This window comes from Mus musculus, chromosome 3 (assembly GCF_000001635.26).
Source record: "Mus musculus strain C57BL/6J chromosome 3, GRCm38.p6 C57BL/6J".
Taxonomy (NCBI): Eukaryota; Metazoa; Chordata; class Mammalia; order Rodentia; family Muridae; genus Mus; species Mus musculus.
The window spans coordinates 145308965-145331165 of record NC_000069.6 but is presented as its reverse complement, the minus strand read 5'-3'; the positions used below and the strand labels follow the sequence as shown (position 1 = coordinate 145331165).

The 22201-nt window shown below is 40.1% G+C and overlaps 1 protein-coding gene across 8 annotated transcripts in view; it reads right to left on the bottom strand.

Moving 5' to 3' along the window:
- Col24a1 (collagen, type XXIV, alpha 1) overlaps positions 1-22201 on the bottom strand; it is a 259542-nt gene that overhangs the window by 220848 nt on the left and 16493 nt on the right. For all 8 annotated transcript variants that reach the window (XR_001783751.2, XR_001783752.2, NM_027770.3 and 5 more), the window contains 5 exons: positions 15749-17175; positions 10452-10505; positions 7758-7811; positions 5430-5483; positions 2382-2435 (listed from right to left, as the gene is read on the bottom strand). Coding sequence is in view for 5 of the 8 variants with exons in the window: in NM_027770.3 (NP_082046.2) it covers positions 2382-2435; positions 5430-5483; positions 7758-7811; positions 10452-10505; positions 15749-17175 (1643 nt within the window). In the remaining 3 variants the exon portion in view is untranslated. The remainder of the gene's footprint in view (positions 1-2381; positions 2436-5429; positions 5484-7757; positions 7812-10451; positions 10506-15748; positions 17176-22201) is intronic.

Sequence of the window (22201 nt, the reverse complement as noted above, 5' to 3'; positions counted from 1 at the left end):
TTAGAGGTGAGGCTAAAAGGAGAAAGATTCAAATAACATAATTCTGTTGGAGAGTAGAGAAAATATGTCAGCCGTCCTACTTTGCTACTTCTCTCAATAGCACTTAAACTTGTCAAAACTTTCCACATTAATCTTTATTTATCTCAAGAGTTTCTGTGAGTTTCCTTGCGGTCTGTTTAGTTTTTAATATCACTTGCATTTGAGTTTGGTTTGTATTAGGAGGATTTTTAATATTTCTAGACCCCTTTCAGAGAAAAATAGTGAAGCCACATCATCTGTCATCCAAAACTGTTTATCCAGTGGCTTTTTTGAAAAGTGGTGTCTCACTTCCTCTTGCATAGAGATTGGAGACAGAAATATAGAATACTGAAATTCTAGTAGCTTAAATAATGAACTAAACAATAACTTAGACAATGAATTAGCACATAGGAAATACTATGAAGAATTACCAAGAGCACAGTCACTGTGTCAAACAGGCTGGGACTGAGTCCTAGGTCGCCAGTGAAAGACTTTGGGTGAGTTATTTAGCCCACAAAGACTTCAGTTCATTTATATTTGGCATATTCAGCATTATATACACACCCAGGGTTGTTTTTAAAAGTGCTCAGCATATTAGAACACTGCATGTAATAAAATAGATACTTTTGATATCAGCAGTGTTACCAAAGTAATCCATAAAATGCCTCAATGGATAAAATTATGTAATTAGTTTGTATCCGTTAAAACTTAAGTACCTTATTTAACTCTCATTATGAACGTATGCACAGTTAAAGGCCCACAGACTCAGTCTCCATGGGTCTCTGCCTCACTTCTGTTGTAACTCCTATGATGCTGAAATTAACCTCTCTGGGCTTATTTTAGCTTCTTCCCTTAGAGAAAGGAAAGTACAGATTTGAGCTTAGGAAGTCATCTGACTCTGGGGAAGGAACAGGGTGGGTGAGCATTGCTACATGAGCCTCTATTCTAGATTCTTCTAGCACAGATCCTGTTTGTATGAACCAACTGGGCAAATAAAATGCTACCAAAAGTTCGACTGAGTTAATGAGTTCCATGTTTAAAAGGTACCATTACAGATCAAAAACCTAAACGGTTTAAAGGTCATTAATTCCTGAACATTCTACCCAATACTGTCTGCCCTTATCCTTCCAACCAGAAAGGAACAATAAACTATATCTGGCCCATTTTGAATGTATTATTCATATAAAATGCTTACAGATAGACAGTCTGATGGGAACTTGTCTCAGGCTAGCTAAGCAATCAGCAAGTCCGAGTTTAGACTGTACCCTCATGTGCTTTGCATTCTTAATGCTACCTGACATTTTTTTTTAATTGTGTTCAGTGTCCATTAACGGATACAATTGGAAAAGGAAGAAAACATTTTCAGAAATGAAACAGTATCAACTCAAAATTTTCAACCTTTTTTCTGAGCTACTGCCAAATCTAGTTTGACATGGAGAGTTCGTTTATTAGGGAGCTACTTACAGTAGCTGGGTTCGGAGAAAGAGCATCTGTCACGTGACTTGCTATGCACACGTGACTGCGGCTATTTACTAGCTGTTGCCAAGACTCACTTTTATGCCACCACATTACAATGTGGAAACGACATGCCTTTCCCCTATAGCCCTCAGATCTTGAAGATGAGTTCCCAGCTTGTTATTTCCGGAGGTGCTTGGGATTTTAGGATGAAGGCCCTACCAGGAGGAAGTAGGCCATCAAGATGGGTTCTTGAACCAATTCAGTCCTTTGTAACTTTCTTTGATCCCTGGCTGCCAGAATGTGAGTGACCATGCTCTTCCCATTAGGATTCTCTACCTCTGTTGCCAGCTAGCTGAAGACTGATTATCTGTGAACTGTAGGCCTAAAGAAATCCTTCCTTCTTTCAAAGGGCTTCTCTCAGGTATGTGTCATAGCAACAAAAAGGTCTGACCGGTAAATGGCTCTCAAGCTCACATTTGCAGACACATCCTGGCAGACATTATTTCCTAATAGGTGAGAATCCTTGTTTAAAAGAAGTCCAAGTGTATTACTAGTGAGCATTTCATTTGGGCAAAACAATGTTACAAAAAGACAGAAACGCCTCAGAGTTAAGATGCCAGTTAATATACCTTAAAAGGAGGACTTCAGTTTCCTGTCTGTGACTTTGGCTCTGTCCTACCTGTGAATTTGATCTTCTTTACAAAACTCAATGGTCTTTTTTATTCTACTTAAGATCTCATCTTTAATGGATTTTAAGTTTTTGGACTAGCCTGGCTAAAGTTTTTGATTAATTTTCTTCTGCTGAGCAATGGAATCTGAGACATCAGTGTGAGCCTCAACTTCAAATAGCCACAGAAGTGTGAATGTCCATCTGACATTCAACTATGTCAGAGAAAAATGCTTACCTTTGCACCTTGTAAGCCAGGGGGGCCCACTAACCCCAAAAGACCTGGGTCACCCTGTAAACAAAACAGAGACATTTAATACCATGAAAAAAATAGAATTTAAAGTTTTAACCCAGGACAACAAGCCCTCCGTGTATATATTTCTGATCTTAACAATCTGGCCTAAGTTCCAAGTTTCTCTCAGATCATCCTAGCATTCTTTCTTATTTGTCCCAGCGTCTCTCCACCCCCAACCCCAGGACTTCCCCACCTCTTCCAGTACTGAATAACTGATATTTCCCCATGTGCATACTTTTATTCCTTTCTCTGTGTTGTTTTATTCTCTGGGAATGCCATTACCCCCAGATTTACAGTTTACAGCATCTAAAGGCAGCCCCTTAACCACTGCACAGGGCTGCACTCAAGTGTAGTGAGATTCAGAGAGATTTCAAGAGCACAAAGGAACTCTCAGCTCAGAGCGGAACGAGAAACTCCTAAACCTCAAGGACTAGGCCTGACCTCTCCCCATCTAAATGAGGACCGATCACAAGGAATAAAGGAACAAGAGTCTTTTGTTGGCTTTTCATTTCATCACCTGCAACAAGTCTGTTGCAGTGTCAAGAGAGAGAATCAGATTTAATACAAATGCAATTTCTAAGAGACTAGATTTAAATTATTTTATTATTTTATCATTTTACCTCCCTCTCTCAGCTGGGTGGGTGATGCAGCCCTGCAACCCTATTTGCTCTGGAAAGTTAGGTTGAGGAATTGCAAGTTCATGGCATACCTGGGCTGCAGAGTAGGTTCCAGGGCAACTTAATGAGACACTACCCCTCCAATTAAAATTAGCGCTGAGGAGCTCTGAGAGGACAGCTCGGCAGGTAAGTAAATGTCTGCTGCACATGCATGAGAGCCTGATTTAAAATCTCCAGCACCCACATGGAGCTGGGGACCGCAGCACACCTCTGTCACCCAGGGCTCTTCAGGCAGGATGGGAAGCAGAACTCAGAGAGTCTCTGAAAGTCTGTGGATCAGCTAGCCTGGCTTATGCAGTGGGAGACAGCAACATGGCCCTGGCTCCAACAACGTGGAAGACAAAGACCAGTAGTCAAGGTTGTTGTCTGACTTCCACACATATGCTGTGACATATGAATGCCCCCCTACACACAGACACAGACACAGACACAGACACACATGCACACGCACACGCACACACACACGATATACATACACACACATGGTATACAAAGACATATTATGTACATACACACTCACACACATATGCACACAAACAGGGGATACACACACACAATATACAAACACACACACACACCCTATACACATGTGTACACATACATACATGTAGTATACATACACACATGATATATTTACATACATGATATACATATATACATGTTATACAAACACATACAGTATACATGCACACAAACATGGGATACATACACACATGTACACACACAGTATATATATATATATATATATACACACACACACACACACACACCATACACATGCACACATACCATATACATACATACCATACACACATACATATACAGACACACACACATGGTATACACACATACATACACACACACACACACACACACACACACACACACACACACACGGTATACATACACACATATAAACTGATAGAGAAGTGCTACACATATAGTTCAGTAGCACAGCCCCTGTATGTCCTGCCTAAATCCTGGTAGTCTTTACATGGAAAAAGACAAAAGAAAGCGGAATGCATCTATTCAAAACTTTGGTTTTGCTTAAAGCTCAATGGACGTGTGGTATTAAATTTTTACATCTAAGAGCATTTTGTATATACACTACTAAGCACAGTTAGTGCATGAATAAGTCAAAACACTTCAAATGGAGACATCATTCAAGTTTCCACTCCCATACTGAAACACCCTATATTTTGTACAACAGACAAATCACAGAGAAAGATAAAACCATATTTGATATGAATGCTTAGGCTTAATCTGGAGTCTCTATTTTGAACTCACCAGAACAGAGTTGACCTCTAATTTCAACATTTAATAATAGAGTAAACTTGCTGTATTTAGGTATTTTAAAAGATAGCATACTATTTCTCAGATTTCCTAGAATTTTTTTTTTCTCCTAGCAATGACCAGGCCAATGAAGATATTGTCTTTCTGGAAATAGACTTTCATTCATTTTCTGTGTTTTTCTAACTCTGAATTCAGTTCTATAACAGAAAGAAAATTCCTAAAATTTTAGATTAATGTTTTTGTGGATTCCTAATGTGGCTTTAAATTTATAAAAGTTTCTGCAATCCAATTACATTAAAACTATCTCTAGGAGTCACGGTAGCCTTGATACCATGTAAAGAGTTAGAACCTTCCTAACATGCATCATGTCCTGCATATCAACAGTAAAACAGAAGGCCACATTCTGCTCCAATGCTCCACCCCATTCACCCTGTCAGCCACAAAGTCAAGCTCCAGCAGACACTTTATAAAATCAATGGGAAGACTCAAAGCAGCAACGCAAGTCTATGGAGCATAATCTACTCGATTCTTTCTTATTAAAATTCAATAGTCTTCTGCTTTCCTCTCTGGCCACAATAAAATTTATTTTTTAAAGGGAGAAAATAGTATTTATTAATACATGTGTACATGTATGGATGTATGTGTATGTGTGTGTGTATGAACACGCACAAAGTGAATGTCCTCATTCACATATGCACACATGGAGGTCAGAGGTAATGCTGGTCTTCTCCATCACTGTTTGCCTTATTTTTTGACGCAGGGTCCCTAACTCAACCTGGAACTTGGGGAAAGCACCTAGGATTTGCCTTTCTTGCCTCCCAGCACTAAAGTGACATACTCCAGCAGCATCGACCATATACAGTCTTAAACCAAGGTTGCTAGGGCTCCAAACTCAGAACCTCATGCATGTGCAATAAGCACTTTACCTGCTAAACCATCTTCCCAACCCCCTGGAAATTTTTATTAACATTAAACATTAAAAATAAATTAAAATATCTTTATTTCATTGACAAATAATTACCTTTTCTCCAGAAGCAGCTTGGCCTGGGGACAGCCCAGGATCTCCTTTGGGGCCCTGGATATGATAGTTAAGAGTCACTTAGGGAAGCGTTAGGTACGTGTTGTATATCACTGGCTTCAGCCATGTCTCCATCGATGCTATACACAGTGTATGGTATTAGATAACATTATTTTGTGTTCATGAATTCTCAACAGTTTGTTATCACTACAAGACCAAGACTGAACCCACTGGCATATCAAGATGAATGGAGCAGGAGCCTTCTCTAAGAAGATAGAGGTGTTATCATTAATGAGTTTCCTCAGGCACCAGGAAACAACTCTCCACTCCATGCAAGGAACTCATCTTAACCTCAGTGGGACACACAAAGAAGAACTGTGAATAGGAGGGCGACTTCTTGGGTGGAGGATGTTAACGGGGAAGGATAGGAGGTGACAGAAGGCACGTGACATAAACATGGGTAGAACCCATTAAATTCGTGTGAAAAGCTGATAAATGATAAAAATACAGAAAAAAACATTTTGAACCAGGGTTGGGTTACTTGCTTTTATATATATATATATTGCTCTGTTTGTAAAAGCTAAGTTCTCTAATAACCTCCTAAATAAAATGGGAATAAAAAATAAACACAGGTAATATTACTATGAAGACTATTTCTTTACATGAGTTGTAAGCCTTATACTACCTTTACTACTTGTGAATCACAACAAATTATCACTATTATTTTAGTATTGGAGGGATGGTTGTTTATCTAAGAAAATTGCTTATCACAAAAATTAACATTTTAACATGTGACTCTGACTAATTTTTCAAAATCTTGAATGTGCATGCTAACAGAATTCTGATTTTTGAGAAAAATGAGAAGTAAAAAAGACACTCTGTCAAAATCTTCTGTTATTAAAACAGAGATACAGTCAGTGAATTATTTTATATTTTAAGAGAAATATGACATCATTTTTCAGTCAATGGCTTTGGACACAGTATTAAATTAATTTTCTTGTGATTCTGTTATGGAGTCAGTATGGCATGTTGGTAGGTGGGAAGTGTTTGGGTCCTGGGGACGGACCTTATGAGTAGATTAATGAATGAAATCTCTCTGAAGTGGGTGACCTGTCTTCTCAGAGGCTCTTGTCTATGTACTACAGGGCAGGTTGCTAGAAACCCTTTGTTGTCCTGAAACCCTTCTATAGTTCATATTTATGCTGAACCCAGCTAGAAGGTGCTCCCCAAAGCAAGCCAATTGGATTGACCTTAAATTTTCCAGACTAGAACCATGGGTTAAAATGAACTAATTTTCCTTATAAATTTCCTCATCTGTGGAACTCTGTTGTATCAACTGAAAACAAATGGTTCCAAATGCTTAAGAGAAATGTGCCCTTTTTCTCAAAGTATTTGCCAGACTTCAAAAAATATAGAGGCCACAATAGAGAATCTTTAAAATTTCACTTGTGAATTTTATTACTATTCTCAGCTAAGCATAAATAATTCTCCACTCTTAGAGAATGGTAAATCCCGTTTTCACTCTGTGTGAGAGAAGAAAGGAAGTACATCTTTTTTTCGTGGATTTTTGGATGCTTCTGAGCACCTCGCAAGCTGACCGACTAAGGAGAGATGATTGGAGGAGTCCCACCTGCTGCTCCATCTTCTCACCTTACTAATTACAAATTTAGAGGCAAATTAGAACTGTAACTAGGAATCTCTTGTGTCCTATAGTCAAAGAGACTTTTTAAGAGAAGAGCTTGTTTCCTTGGTTGTCTGTTCACAGCTATCTCCATTTGTACCAACAAGGCTACAGTGGTAGTTACATTGGTGGTTACAAGGTTACTCACCTAAGAAGTAGCTTCTATGGTATCTTAATATTTAAGGGCCCAACTAACTAAGTAACTACTATAAGAATCTGGGCTTGGAGGAAAGTTCCAGCAACCCTAGCATTTGGGAAGTTGAGTTAAGATTTTTAAGTCTAGGAGTTCAACAGTAGCCATGGTAACACAGCAGGACCCTAATCTTACACAAACAACAACAACAAAAAAACCCAAACAAAACAAAAATCTTCCTGTAGACTAAGTGGCATTCTGTATATAAAGGGGGCAATGATACCAAGAGGCAGGACTAAAGCAGAGGTCACGGAGGGGCACTGCTCCTTGGCATGTCTTCATGGCCCACTTGGCTTGCTTCTCTATGCTATCCAGGACCACCTTCCCAGACAATTCTGCTAATGAACTGTGACTCAGGATTGTCAGACTTCCTATGCCCCAAGTCCAGCCTGAAAGGCTGAGACCATTCTTCTAAGATGCCAGGAAAATGAGGCCCTGCTCATTAGAATTTACTTACCTTTGGACCTGGCAGTCCAGGCAACCCGGGATTTCCATGTGGTCCTGGAATACCCTGCAAATAATGAGACTGTCTCATTATTCTTAGGACAGATATAAATAACAGGATTTCTTTTCACATTCATACAACTATTATATAATATAAGCTAATCAAAATAGATTATTGAAAATAAAAACTATATTTTCAAAGTTATTCATTCTTCCACCTTTGACCCTCTAGTCTTGTAAAGACTGGCTATGTTATCCAGACAGCAAAATGGCAGATTCCATCCATCCTTTACATCATACATTGTCGGGAGATGTGGCATTACTCACCACTTCTGTCCCCAGCACACAGCTTACTGTCCCATCTAGGCTGTGCAGTCACAAGCTTAACAATGTGTGATAGTTTGGTTTCTGCACTCCTCAATTTCTGCATCCCTTTCTGCAGACAAGATTTGCATATGGGATAATTCCTTGACTCTGCTACATCTTTCCCAGTCATTCCTCAAACCTGCTTTGTCCTGTCTCCTTTTAAAACCTTGGACTCATTTTCATGAAGAATCATCTCTCTCCTGACAATTTTGTTGAAACTATTGTATGTGAGATTCATAGCGTGCTGCTGTCAGGCACCCCACACTGTTCTAACCCAGTGTGTAAGCATGGTAGTGTTGTTTCACCTGCCTCATGATGTGCTATTTAGTTTCAGAATGGCAATGTCTTTGAAAAGATGCTCTTTATCTTACTAGTCTAGTATTTCATACGGTATCCCATCAGCCACTTGGACATTTGTCAGTTTGTACTGTAGAACTGCTAATTATCATCATCTGACTCTATCCCCTGGGAAGCTTGTTTGCCCCTTGAACTATGCTTATGCTTGATCTTTCTCATTACTGACTCATGCAACAACCTCATGAGACAGCTACTTTATTCTTACCCACAAAGGGGAAAGATTAAGTTCACAGAAACAGCGAATACATGGTCTTCGGAAAGCTTCCAGGTCTGCAGGTCCCTGGGGGTCTTTACACTCTCACTTCTGTGCTCTCTAGGCACACACCTTAACATGCAACACAGAGTAAGCATTGCTTGTCTCCTCAGGAGAAAATTGTTCTAGGGAATTCAGTGATGACATTGAAGATATGTCTAATAGGAATAAAACTAAGGAGAAAATACTACAGTCCATGGCGTTGTAATCTTAAGAAAGTAAAGGAGACAGAGATTAATGAATGAATGGTTGCTGTAGACTCCAGGGTAATGGGTTTAATCCTATTTCACAAACACAGCAGTGCAGCCATGAGCCAACACAATGGCTTTAGGAGAAACTTGTACCAATTAAAGTGTGGGATTTTTTTTTCAAAGAGAAATGATGTGTTGGTTGTGGACAGACAGGATTAAATTTAGGGAGAGAGAATTTGCAAAGCTGCCACTTTCCTGGTAGAGAACTGACCAGAGGACATGAAGTTAGGAATGCACCTGAAATAAGTAGTCTCATGAAGCAGACCGTCCTCTCCTTACAGGGGGCAGGTTGGGCAAATAGGGGGCCCTGGGCACTAGAGAAGACCATGTATCCTGAGTCACCTTACTGGGATTAACAGCCTCAGGGTGAAGAGGGGATGGAATCAGCACAGAGAAGACTGCAACAGAAACAATGGTTCCAATGTCTCCTCACAGAAGGTGGAGGGATGATGTGACAGGCTGATGTGCTGGAGGGCAGGGTATAGGCAAAGACTGGAGGGGAAGAGGGAGGGGATGAGGGAGGGGATGAGGGAGGAAATGAGGGAAGGCATGAGGGAGGGGATGAGGGGGATGAAGGAGGGGATAGGGAGGAGATGGGGAGTGGATGAGAAGGGGATGAGGGAGGAAATAGGGAGGGGATGAGGGGGGTCATGAGGGAGGGCATGAGGCAGATGAGGGAGGGGATGGGGAGGGGATGAGAAGGGGCTGAGGGAGGGGCTGAGGGAAGGGATGCAGGAGGGCCTGATAGGCCACCAACTCCAGAGTTTCAGAGTTTCAATGCCAAAAAGCAGCTACACCACGATGGCCTTCGCCTTAGCCTTCAAGAGCATAATCATTTGGTGTGAATCTAGAGAGTGGAAAGTAATATTTTACATCAACTTGGCTCTATATTCTTAGTACATTATAAATGGGGGTGCAAAGAAAGTCAGTTACATTAAACCCATTTGCATCTGTCTTCATGGCCCACGATTCTTTTTCTAGTTTATTGAAGACAGACTTTCTTTAGCAAAAGTCTCCATCTATTTCTCTAGGATTGGAGGAAACTAATTCTAGCAGTGCAATAAATCTTTTATGGGATCTTTTATGTGAGGAACTGCTGCTGATGCTCCCTGGGGCAGTTCTTTCCCTTCCGTCGGTGGCTCCAGTATTTCCCCCTCTGCAGTCCAGGAATGCACTATGTGAGGAAGTCTGATCTTCTTTATTTCCCGAACAAAGCTCATCTTAGAGCCCTGGTATCGCTGCTCTGTAACTAAGGAGGATTTGAGAAGCCCGCAGAGCAGCCACGACTCTCTAAGTTTGATTCTATTCCCAGGACATTTTCCCAGAGAGTTCTTTGCCTGTAAAGAAGGCTGCAGCGGAGGAGCTAAGTGGAAAGACGCAGCTTTCCAGAGGATGCACACCCTGTCCAGCACTAGGGGTGAAACTACCCTGGAATGTTACACATTTACCAGACAGCATGGAATGAAGGCCATCTACTCACCCGCGGGCCTCTCTTGCCTGACGGACCTGGGATACCCATCGGACCAGGGGGACCCTTAGGAAGCAAACGTCAAGACATTAGGCAGGATAAATAGTAAGCATGCCTTTCCTCACAAATCTTTATCAGATTTCTACTCCATGATAGCTCCTTTTGTCTCTTTCCCCTCTCTCTCCCCATTCCCTGTTCCCAGCCGACAACGATTTTAAAGCAACGTTAACCCCTCACCCAAATCAGCATGGCCAAGGTGAAACTCTACCTTGTCTCCTCTTTAATCAGGCCAGTAATGGCAATGGGAAGTCCAGGGCTTATAGTAACAGCATTCTATCTGGCTTTTATACAGAGCATAACTAGCAGTTCTCTGGGTGATTTTTTTACCTAAATTTATTTTTATTATGGAAGGAGAAATTCAACTTAGGGCTGGAGCTCAAATACAGTTGGTTTTTTATTCCTTTGTTTGTTTGTTTGTTTTGTTTTTTTTAACACACTTCAAAAGAGAACTTTAACTTGGAAAAAGGAAAGCACTAACCATTTTGTTCTTTTAAAATAATTATAGCAAGGACCTGAATAGCATGCTACAATGTTACCCGTTCCAAGGACATGCTTCTTAGAAAGGCATAATAGAGCTGTCTTATACCAAATGTGACATACCAGGAGCTCAATAATAAAGATAAATGACTTACAAAGCAACAATGTAGGGATAGAGAGGCAGCTCACTGGTTAAGATCCCTGGCTGCTCTTACATTGGAGCTCGGTTTAGTTCCTAGGACTCATGTGGTGGCTCACAACTGCCTCTAACCACAGCTCCTGGCTTTGGCAAGCACCAGACATTCATGCAGTACACTTACAGAAATGGATGTAAAACACTCAGATACATAAAATAAAAATAAAACTTAAATAAAGAGGATGAAGACATAGTCTTCAGTAAGGGAAAATGTTTGCAAAGTGTTCGTCAGACAAGGTAGCAATAGAATATGTAAGAGCTTTAGAAAGCTCAGGACAAAATAATCTCAGAGATTGGACCAGCCAACTATGTGAACATTTCTTGAAAGAAGGTATACAGGTGTCCAATAAGCATGTGAAAAAATGTTCCGTTTTTCAGTCCTCAAAGAAATGCAATCAAAGCCACAATGAGATATTATCTCTCCTTAGTTATTTTTTCCAAAAAAGCAAAACAACAACAAAACAAGTAAACACATACAAACAAAAACCAAATACAGCAGAGATGAAGAAACCCTCATAAACTCCTCTTAGTAGGAACGAAAACTAGCATAGCAATTATAGGAAGCAGTGCAGATGTGCCACAAAACCTAAAAATAGATCGTCACCATTCAGGTCTCCCTGTACTGAGTACACACACCCAGAGCAAAAGAAGTCAGAACAGGAGAGAGAAGTCGGCTCCGCCATGGTTATCATGACACTGCCAGCAACTAGTGAGAGAGTCAACCAATCTAGGTTCTCACCAGGAGGTGACAGGATAACAACATACGGTATGAAATACAAGCAAGGGTATGCTATTCACCCATAAGAACAAAATCCTATCGCATAACAAGGGTGGAGTTGGAAAACTCAGAAAAGCACTATGTATTTCCACTCAAGCATAGAATCTAAAATGACAAATATAGCATTCTCAAAGAAGACAGAAGAGTGATTTGGAGAGGTGAGGAGGAGGAGGCATTGTACAAAGGCACTGCTACAGAGGAAAGAATTTTTGGGTCTTCCGGCACAAAGAATGACTGGTGTACAATAATGTATTTCATGAAGAGCTAGCAGACAGAACTTGAAGGCGCTACACACAAAAAATGACATGGAGATAAATGTACCTAATATCTTGATTTTATGCATTATTGGGTTATCACACTGTGAATAAGTATATATATATATATATATATATATATATATATATACATATATATACACATACATACATATATGTATAATTCTATAGACACATATATACATTATGTGTCTATAGAATTATACATTTAAAAATGCACTATGAAAGAACTGTGTAGAGATACAGTAAAATGTGATCATCCAAAAGTGGGAAACTGGCTGGGCCACAGGGCTCGCACAGAGACATAAGGAAGTAAAACAAATCTGACACCGTTCACTCTCCAACTAGCACTGAGTCATCTACCTTCTATGTCCCACAGTTTTGAAGATGGACTCTCAACATTCAGCTGTGGCCCTTTCATCAGGAGAAAGGAGAGATTCCCTGCCGCCACTCAGTTCCCAGTCTCTGATGCCTCTGTAGCTCTTTTCTTGGCTTTTGTAATAAGTACAACACTTCTCTCAGCACCAGTTTCAACTACTTTGCTTTCTTCTTCTATAGCTAGAACGCCAAGCTCCCCACACACAGCTCTGGTTCCTAGCCCTCTCGTACAGCTCTTTCTTTGAAAATATTATACAACCTTAGCATTTCATCTGTAGTATTGGTAAGGAGGACTCACATTTACACCCAAGCCTTGACTTATTCTTCAACTCCTTCACCTGAATTACCCATTGCCTCTTCCTTCTAATCAACCTGTCCACTGCTGTTAAGTGGACAGATTCCTATTGCTATTTTAAGTGTTACTATCACTATTTTTTCCTATCTGTAACTTCAAATCCTGACAACAATCTCTGGTTCCCTCTTCTTACTTGGGCACTAGAGCCAAGTAATCCCGAGCTCTATTATAGATCTTCTTCCAGAATATCTCCCGATCCTACCTTCCCGTTTTTACCTCCGCCAACCCAAGTAATGTCTCAATCACACATCACCAAGATGTCACCAGGAACTGCCCATCTATTTTGGGTACCATGGCCAGGTTGACTTTGCTAAGTTAATATTCTTGCTTAGAAACTTACAAAATCCTGAAAGCAATGTAAAGTCTTAACTACCAGTTTGAGAGTCAAGACTCTCCATGGTGTGTCACCACCTTGCTTGGGTTTTGTTTGTCATATTCAGCCTACCACAACAGTCTAACCTTAGAGACAGAAAATCTATATTCAGACCCTAGCTGTATCATTTATGAGCCGGGGTGTTACAGGCAAGACAACAAACTCCTCTGGCCTTCAGTTGCTTTCAATGAAACGTGGAAACAATTGTACTAACTTCCCAAAGCTCATTCAAGAGAATGCATATGAAGGGCTAGTTAGAGCCTCGTCCACATTGATGAGTGGCAGTTACCATTCTGTCTTTCCCATGTTAAGAAGGGAAATCTGCCTTTCTCATCAATATTTACTCCTTAAGGCACAGTCCTGTGTCATTCTGTCATAAGAACCTGCCACAAGCAGGGAATTCATGCTCCCAAATATTATTTTCACCCCACACATTTAGCTCATGAAATTATGTCTTTCAGAAGCTTATGGTTTATTTTAATGTGTGTGTGTGTGTGTGTGTGTGTGTGTGTGCGTGTGTGTGTGTGTGTGCATGTGTGCGTGTGTGTGTGTGCCTGCTTTCATGAGTGCAGTGCCTTCAGTGGCCAGAGGTTTCAGATACCCCTGGAGCATGGTTTATAGGGTGGTTGTGAGCTGTCCAAGGTGGGTCTGGTAACAGACCTGAGGATAATGGCAGTACTCACTCTTACCACTGAGCCACCTGTCCAGCACCTAACAGGATGCACTGTGCCTCAGCACAAGATACAGTTACACATGTACATTCAATTTCTTATCGAAACGTAGGTTCCTTTGGAATAGACACTGTTCTTCTGCCTCAAGCTAAGCAGTGTCAAAGGAAATGTTTTCTGAGCACATTATTACTCTACAAATCCAGATGGAATAACTGCTTGGAACTCTACAGAACAGACCAGGAGATAAACGCCTATCCCACGACATTGACTTTCTGAGCAAAGTAAGTGGCCACCTATTTGTTTATTCTGGCCTCTCAGCCATTAAATAATACCAATATGTTGATGGTATTTATAATCACTGCAAAGAGGGGATATATGTATGTATATGTATGTATATACATACATATACATACATATATATATATATATATATATATATATATATATATATATGCATTTAATGGATTTATGGTAACTTCCATCAGTTTGCCTAATAACCACAGGAAAATATGAGCCAAAGACATCACATCATCTTATCTGAGACTATGGTTTCAAGAATTCAACCAATGACTCAAGTTGTAGTTTTATTAAATAAAGAAGTATCTTGGTGATGCTAGAGAGATGGCTCAGCACTTAAGAGCATTTGATGTTCTTCCAGAGGACCTGAGTTTGATTCTCAGCACATATAAGGTGGCTCACAAGAGTATGTACCTTCAGGGGACTGGATGCCCTCTTTTGGCCTCCCCGGCCACCAGACATTTATGTGGTACAGAGACACATGCCGGCAAAACACCCCCACACATAAGATGATTTTAAAATGTGCCTTAGAACATAGTTAGTATACTTAGAAATTTGAAATAAAATTTTGAAGATACACAGGCAAATTACTTAAGATATCCAAATATCAACAGCAAAAAGAAGCAGTACCAACACCAATTTCAAATGAGGTTTTAAATAATTTTAGAAAGTTTCAAATGTTGATCTCCAGTTGTACCTGCATAATGGAGGAAATTTAGAACTGAAAAGTTTAGACCAATGTTTCACAAGCTTGTTTTTATATTATTAGATTGACTTGGGATTCTCTACTAAATAGGCTATCTTTTTATTCCCAGAGTAGGCTGGTTAACTGAGTATTTTTATATGAGGTAGGTGGAGTTTATATTAATCCACTTATAGGTTGGCTACATTATTACAGAGATGATTAAGTACGTTATTTGCCATGGAAATGAAAACATTTCACTGAGAATGATAAGGGTGTGGTTTTTCCCCAGCAGTTGTCTACAAAATAACGTCTATCTAAAATCAAGTATTACACTTTCCTGATCCATTTGATGTGATTTTGATAATGGAATACTTAATTGTTATATTCACTATATTTTCCTTAGTCTAACATTTATATATACCCTTTTAACATAACTAGGCATTGAGTGTGCATTTTTGTTTTTTTTAAAAATATACATAAATCTATACTCTGCAGTTAAATTCCTGGTTGGATCTCAATTGAATTAGAAAACCATATAGTTTCCCCCACCATTTTACCCAGAATTGGGTAACTCTCAGCCTACCAATCAAAAACAAAAGTGTAATTTGAGGCAGGGCTATGTTCTGGCTGATGTCATCCGATGTGGCAGGGTACATTTCTTAAGCAGACCCAGTCTATCCTATGTTGTATGGTCCAGATACCTCTTTGAAATACATGGTAAGTTAGTGCATCAACATGTTTTTAAAAAGAGAAATCCAACTTACAGGAGGTCCCGGGTCTCCCTTCGGCCCTCTCAGGTACTCCATGTCAAGCACTGCGTTGTAATCCTCATAAGAGTAATAATCATAAGCCTGGGGCTCATAGCTGCCTTCGATGGGATTCGTGGCATCAGGGTAAAATTCACCTTCCTTCCTTAGTTCAAGGTGGTTATCCACCGAGGGCCCGTACATAACTCTATACAAGGTGCTGTTTAAGATCCGTTCCATTTCTATGAGCTCATTGGTGTATAGATTTGCCGTGAGAGCCTTCTCGAGGTTCTTCATGGTGTCTTGATTTGTGTGTGCAAAGCCGGATGATGCTTTCTTAGGCAGGGGCAGGCCAGCTGCCTCCTCGTGTTGGGTGATGTTGTCGAATCCAGCGAAGAGAGGGTTAATTCTCCCCTCTTCATTCATTCTTGCCTCACTAGGGAGGTGATGGGCCACTGACAGGGTTAAATTTGTTTCTTCCTTGGTGGTGATTTCTTTAGCCTGAATTCTGTAGTTTGGGAGAGTCACAGCGGAGATGTTTCCTGAATGGAAAGAAGTTAACTGAGCCCTTGGTGTCTGGTGCTCTTGGCTTTCATGTACCGTGGCAGAACCATTACTTCTGTTGTTTGGAATGCTTTTGCCATCAGCGAACGTCTCCCGTGGCAGTTCTGTTCCATCAAATCCTTTTGGCAAGGAATCCTGCTCTGTGAATCTCTTCTGTGGTGAATCTGTTCCAGGAAATCCTCTGGGTAATGGAGTGTGCGCAGGGTGTCTGGTGGGCATTCCTGCCGTGTGAGGAAGGTTTCTTTGAGCTTGGGATGCGTCTGCTCTGAGGCACTGCTGTTTCAGGTGTCTGCAATACTCCGCAGATGCCGCTGTGGAAGGCATGATCTCCAACTGGCACACTGTTCCTTCAAAGTGGGCAGAGCTGTTATTTATACTTCCCAAGGTAAACACACTGTGAGGGTCAAAGGTCTGAACGTCTGAAGTCGTCTCTCCACTAAAATGTCTCTTTCCACACTCAACAAACATGGAGATGACATGGTGGTCAACAGTGATGGCGAATGAGTGCCATCGCTCATCATGGGCACTGTAGTTGAAGGTTACTGTCTGCTTTCCTCCGACATGAACTATTAGTTTCTTAGGTAGTAGCTGTACGCCAAACTGCAGTCTGTTGTTATTCCGAATGCTGAAGAGAAATGCATTGTTCACTTTGAATGATTGCAACCCAATCAATACTGTCAGTGGCTGTCTTAGGCTAATGGGTAAAATGTTCACGAGAGGTGACTCAATATAGGCATTATCTGTTAAGATGACACCAAAGTCTGTTAAATGGACCCCCTGAGGTAATGGTGTGGACCATGACGATGACGGCACAGCTGTCACCGATGACGTGTATCTTACATCTCTGCCTCCAAGGCCTAGTTGCTGAAGAATATCTATGCCTGGGAATGAAAAGAGAGAAAGGTAGGAAGGACCTTACTGTTATGCATTCATACAGATAATTGAGTATAAAAACAAACCTTTTCAATTGATATAAGCATGTTCTACCCATGAGCAATTTCTAGGTAACAAAAGCTAGTGAGAGAGGCATGATTGTCAATAATGTGAATGAAGCAAGTATGGACACGTGTGTGCACACACACATACACATATACACAAAGATGCACATGCACACACATAATGTATACACACATATACACATGTGCGCACACACACATATACATACACAGGTACAAACAGATACTCATCCACACATACACACATACAAACACACATGCATGTGCACACACACACACACACACATTACTGTCTTTTAGACCTCCAAATAATTTAAAATCAGTTGAGCTCTTTTGATTTTTCTCATGTTATTAGGATTCTTGCCACTCCACTATAAACATACATTCACAACTTCTGAAATGTCACTCACATCCTGAACTTACACCTGAACATTTACTGACATCCATGTTCAGGTGAAACAGAGTCCGTTGACAACAGTAATGTGTAACTCATAATCCTCTTTATAATTTCACACCCGCACTTACATTCTAATTTTCCAAACTTCTTGGAATTTAATCTCAGCGTTCTGTACCTAAAACCTTAATAATATACCACACTTAAAGCACCTTGGTTACTTTCCGAATCCTTGAGGAATGAGGGAAATGAATTCAAATTTGCTTGGATGTGTGTTCCTGTCTGTCAGTTTCAAGTTTCTCTTCAGTGATTTTTACCCATCTCATAAACTCTTTTCCAACATTTATTATTTAATGTACATTTTCAGTAATATGGCTTTGATATAACTGTTGATTTAAAAAATTTATTGCTCATCATTTTATTGCCAGTAGAGACCTAATTGTCTCTCATTCAATTATAAACTCCTGGAAGACGGGTCTGTCTGACTCATTATTGAGCTTCTACTATTTCCTTACAGAAAGCTCTAGAATTTCTGAACAAATGAGCTTTCCCCTCACAATCCAATCAGATTTCATATCCACCTTTAGAGTCCTGGAGCTTTCCGTACCATTCCTTAACTAACGAATGAATTCTGTCTTAGTCAATGGTGTGTTCCTTATGATCCTGCTGGTTAGACATCACCCATCTGCATCTATGTGAGCTTGTAATAATCTCTGGGTAGATTAGTACATATTTGTAAAAGAATTATAATATGTAAAGAAAAATAAAAGATGTTGAAATTAACTAAGACTATTTAGCACTATTAATTTCCCTTTTATGGCAAATTAGTAGATATTTGACAGTTTCTTTCTGTTCATTACAAAGAATGAAGCATGGAGAGAGATTCTAGGTCCCAAGTTGGACAATATGCATAACAGAGAAATAATTACAGAATATTAACCATGTATACCCTGGGACTATATTTAAAACGCTTTCTCACAGAGGTATGTGCAAAACACTCCAGAGAGTTAGAGTATAATTATCAGCTGTTGATGAAGTAGTTATCATTTTGTAGCAATTCTAAAGGACATAAATATTTGTATCTAAAATATTATGTGATCGTGGATCTCAAAGTTTTCCATTAAAATACTCTCACAACAAGGCAGAAATGTAAGCTCCCTTAAAGCGATAGTATAAAATTTGCAAAAATTACCATTGCTCTCTCTTGTTATTTTCAGTATAGCTAATGTAATTTTTTTATTATAACCTACAACATGATTGTTTTCATATGCAATATAAATTACTGACCAGCTATAGTGGTTGACTGTACTTAGCACCAATCTTGAACAGCACTCACTCTAGAAGTATGCCATATCAATCTGTGATTCTGTGGCTTGAGGAATTCCTGCCCAGTGCTCTCTAACTCCGTGTGTGTGTGTGCATGTGTGTGTCTTATTCTCAGGAGGAAGCTGTGGAGGAGTGTTGCGTCTTTGAAAATCAATGCTTACATTTAAAGTATACATTACTATAGAGTCTGTAGAAAACATTGTTCTGTGTGTCGAGTAAATCATTCCGACACAAGATAAATCTCTGATGTGACATCAAGGGCTGAACTTGTCTTGGGAAAACCTGCCTTGCAGGAACGTCTCTTGTTTCTAGTCGTGATTTGACCTTTGTAACAAATGAGTTGTTATTAGGAAGAGTATTAATCTGAAAACTCAAGAATTGATATGTGGTTTTGGTATCTTACAGGTACCTCAGTATGCTTCCTCCAGTTTTACTGAATTATAGTATTTGTAATGAATGACTTGAATGAATCGGAGGCTTTTGAACAGTTGTCACTCAGAGAGTTCTCTGTTAATGAGCCAGGAGTGCATTCCTCAGATGGTCTGCTCGCTGCTGTGTGTTACTCTTTGGGTGCTTGGCTACATCCTTGACTGATGACGTAGATAAAACTCAAGCATCAAGACAAGTTCAGCTGATCTCTTTTTGCCTTACTGTTCTATCATTATCGTACTACAACTTCATTGTCATGTGGTAGAATATTATGCAAATTTAACAATGAAGCCAATTGAAATATTCTGGAATCCTCTTTTTATTTCGCATGACGTCACAGACCTGAACTGACCACGTGGGCTTTCTCAGTGACCCTGTGCTCAACCCTCCCATCCTTGTCTATGTTGCTTGAGTCCTAACTCAGGACTGCACCCAAAGGTCCTAACTCAGGACTGCACCCAAAGTCAACCTTAGAAGTTTGTCTTTGTATGAAAAACAATAAATTTAACGTGGGATGTTTAAATACTACTCAGAAATCTTCATGTGCGATTCTTCATGATCCTTTTCCATTATCTTGTGTTTGAGGTTCTTAGCTTCGTTTTGTGGTTTGAATGTTTCACTCTGTTCTTAAGATAATACCGTTTCTGGTCACTTCAAAAGTGCAGCCTTTTGATTGATTTTCCTACTTTCGTCTATTTTTCTATATTATGAGTTAGTGTCAGGCTTTTTCTTACCTTTGCCTACTTTCCTTTTGCTAAAGTTAAGCCACTTGGTTATGATGGCATGTAAGCTAAAATCTGCCCACGCAGTGCCTTAGCCATTGCTGTCTTCTAGATTTCACAGGAGCTGTCTGCATTGATCTTGTTTCCCAGAACCTGTTTGTATGTGTTCCCCACATCTTTTTAAGGTTTAGTGTTTTGGTCACCCACCAGCTTTCTACTCTACTTTGCTGTCTGACATTGTTACTACAATCTGACCTACAGCAATGTGACCAGAGAACAGTGAAAAGTGATTTTAGTCTGAACATTTTTCTATCCTAATAATGCCCCTGCAAAGGTATTGGTGGAGAATTTAATATGTCTCATGGGGTTAGACGTCACTGTCCTCTTCCTGTAGCCTCTATTTCTTTACATTTATACAATTAACACAATAGAAATGGCTTATTTTGTTAATTAGCTACACTTCTTTCTTACTGTGTGTTCTGCTCTGGGTAAGTTCCCTCTATGCATCTTCCAATCTTACCTACATCTATGACCTTTGAGCTCCACAAATCTGCAATTCAAATGTGTTCTTGCCAGCTCTTCATTTCCCTGAAGTCTCATGTTTCTACCACTCCATCATCTTCTCACGGAGGCGATCTGGCTTGAGGTTTTCCTCGTCATTTTTTATTTTTTTTAAATAAGTGGTCAGCATATCCAACGGCCTCATAGCGATATTCCTGTACATATCACTTTTTTGGGCTACATTTGTGTGCATTTTTCCTTGGCGTCTTTCTACCCATGCTCCATCAAATCCTTCACTTTCCCATTATTTCCCAGCCAAGCATATCTGGTAGAAAGATGCTAGGTGTGCCTTCCAATCTCCTCCCGAGGTACAGGTGTTTGCTTTCTAAACTTAGTTCTGTATGGGTTCCAGCTGTCTGTGAGCCGTGCTAATCTAGGAGGACTTAACATAGCCAGCTCTGCCCAGCTCCTTCTCCTGCCTCTGGAGCCACTGTTGACTGTTCAAGCTTCAGAATAAACCCGTCACCTCAGGAAGTAGATTTTTGCATTTTATTAGCCCTCTCCCATGTAGCCAAGAGTAAGATGTGTACTTCTGTCTTGTACCTTTCTTCTGGGCAGTATCTGCCCTTCTCAGACCATAGTGTTTCTCAACCTTCCTAGCTCTGTGACCTTTTAATATAGTTCTTCATGTTATGGTGATCCCAAATCACAAAATTGTTTTCCCTGCTACTTCATAGTAAATGTGGTACTGCTATGAATCAATAATGTAAATATCTCTGTTTTTTCAGTGGTCTTAGATGACCCAAAGGGGTCTTTTCCTTCAGATTGAGAACTACTGCCCTAGCACTTCTGGTATTCCAGAGCTAGACATTTAGTGCTTCCTTTCAGAGGTTTTGTTTCTACAACTGCTTCCTGCGTGTCGGTGGTGAACTGTGTCATCTCTATACGCATCTCCTTTTCTCTTTGTATTTTAGCCCTTGTAGATTTGTGTTAGTCTCTGTTTTTCCAGAACTAAAAAGTTTAGGATTATTTGTTCTATTTCGCTTTTTAAATTTTATACAGAATATAAAAGGAGAAGTGGGAAGATACTATCTCAGAGTTCCACGTTTATTCTGTCTGTGCCCAGAGATCAGAGAGATGGCTTGGCAATAAAGAACACTTGTTATTCCTGCAGAGGACTTGGGTTCAGTTCCCAGCAACCACACGGTGGCTCCCATCCATCAGTGACTTCAGTTTCATGGAGCTGATTCCCCCTTCTGATCTCAGCAGGTATGAGACACCTGGTGTATAAATATACATGCAGAAAAAAGTGCTTATACATGTAAAATAAAATAAATCTAAGACAAAATTAAAGTCTATGCTCACTTCACAAATGATGAAGCCAAGGACAGAAAAGTGATGTAATGGGTCAAAGATCATGCAACTGCTGAACAATTCAAGTTCAATTCAAGTCATCAGTGTGGCCTCAAGACTGACACAATGGCTGCCTCCTCCCAGGGCCTAACACCTGCCATGTTCTTCACATGTCACTTGTAAGACATCACTAGCTAACCACGGCAGGATTACTTTTTCCTACTGC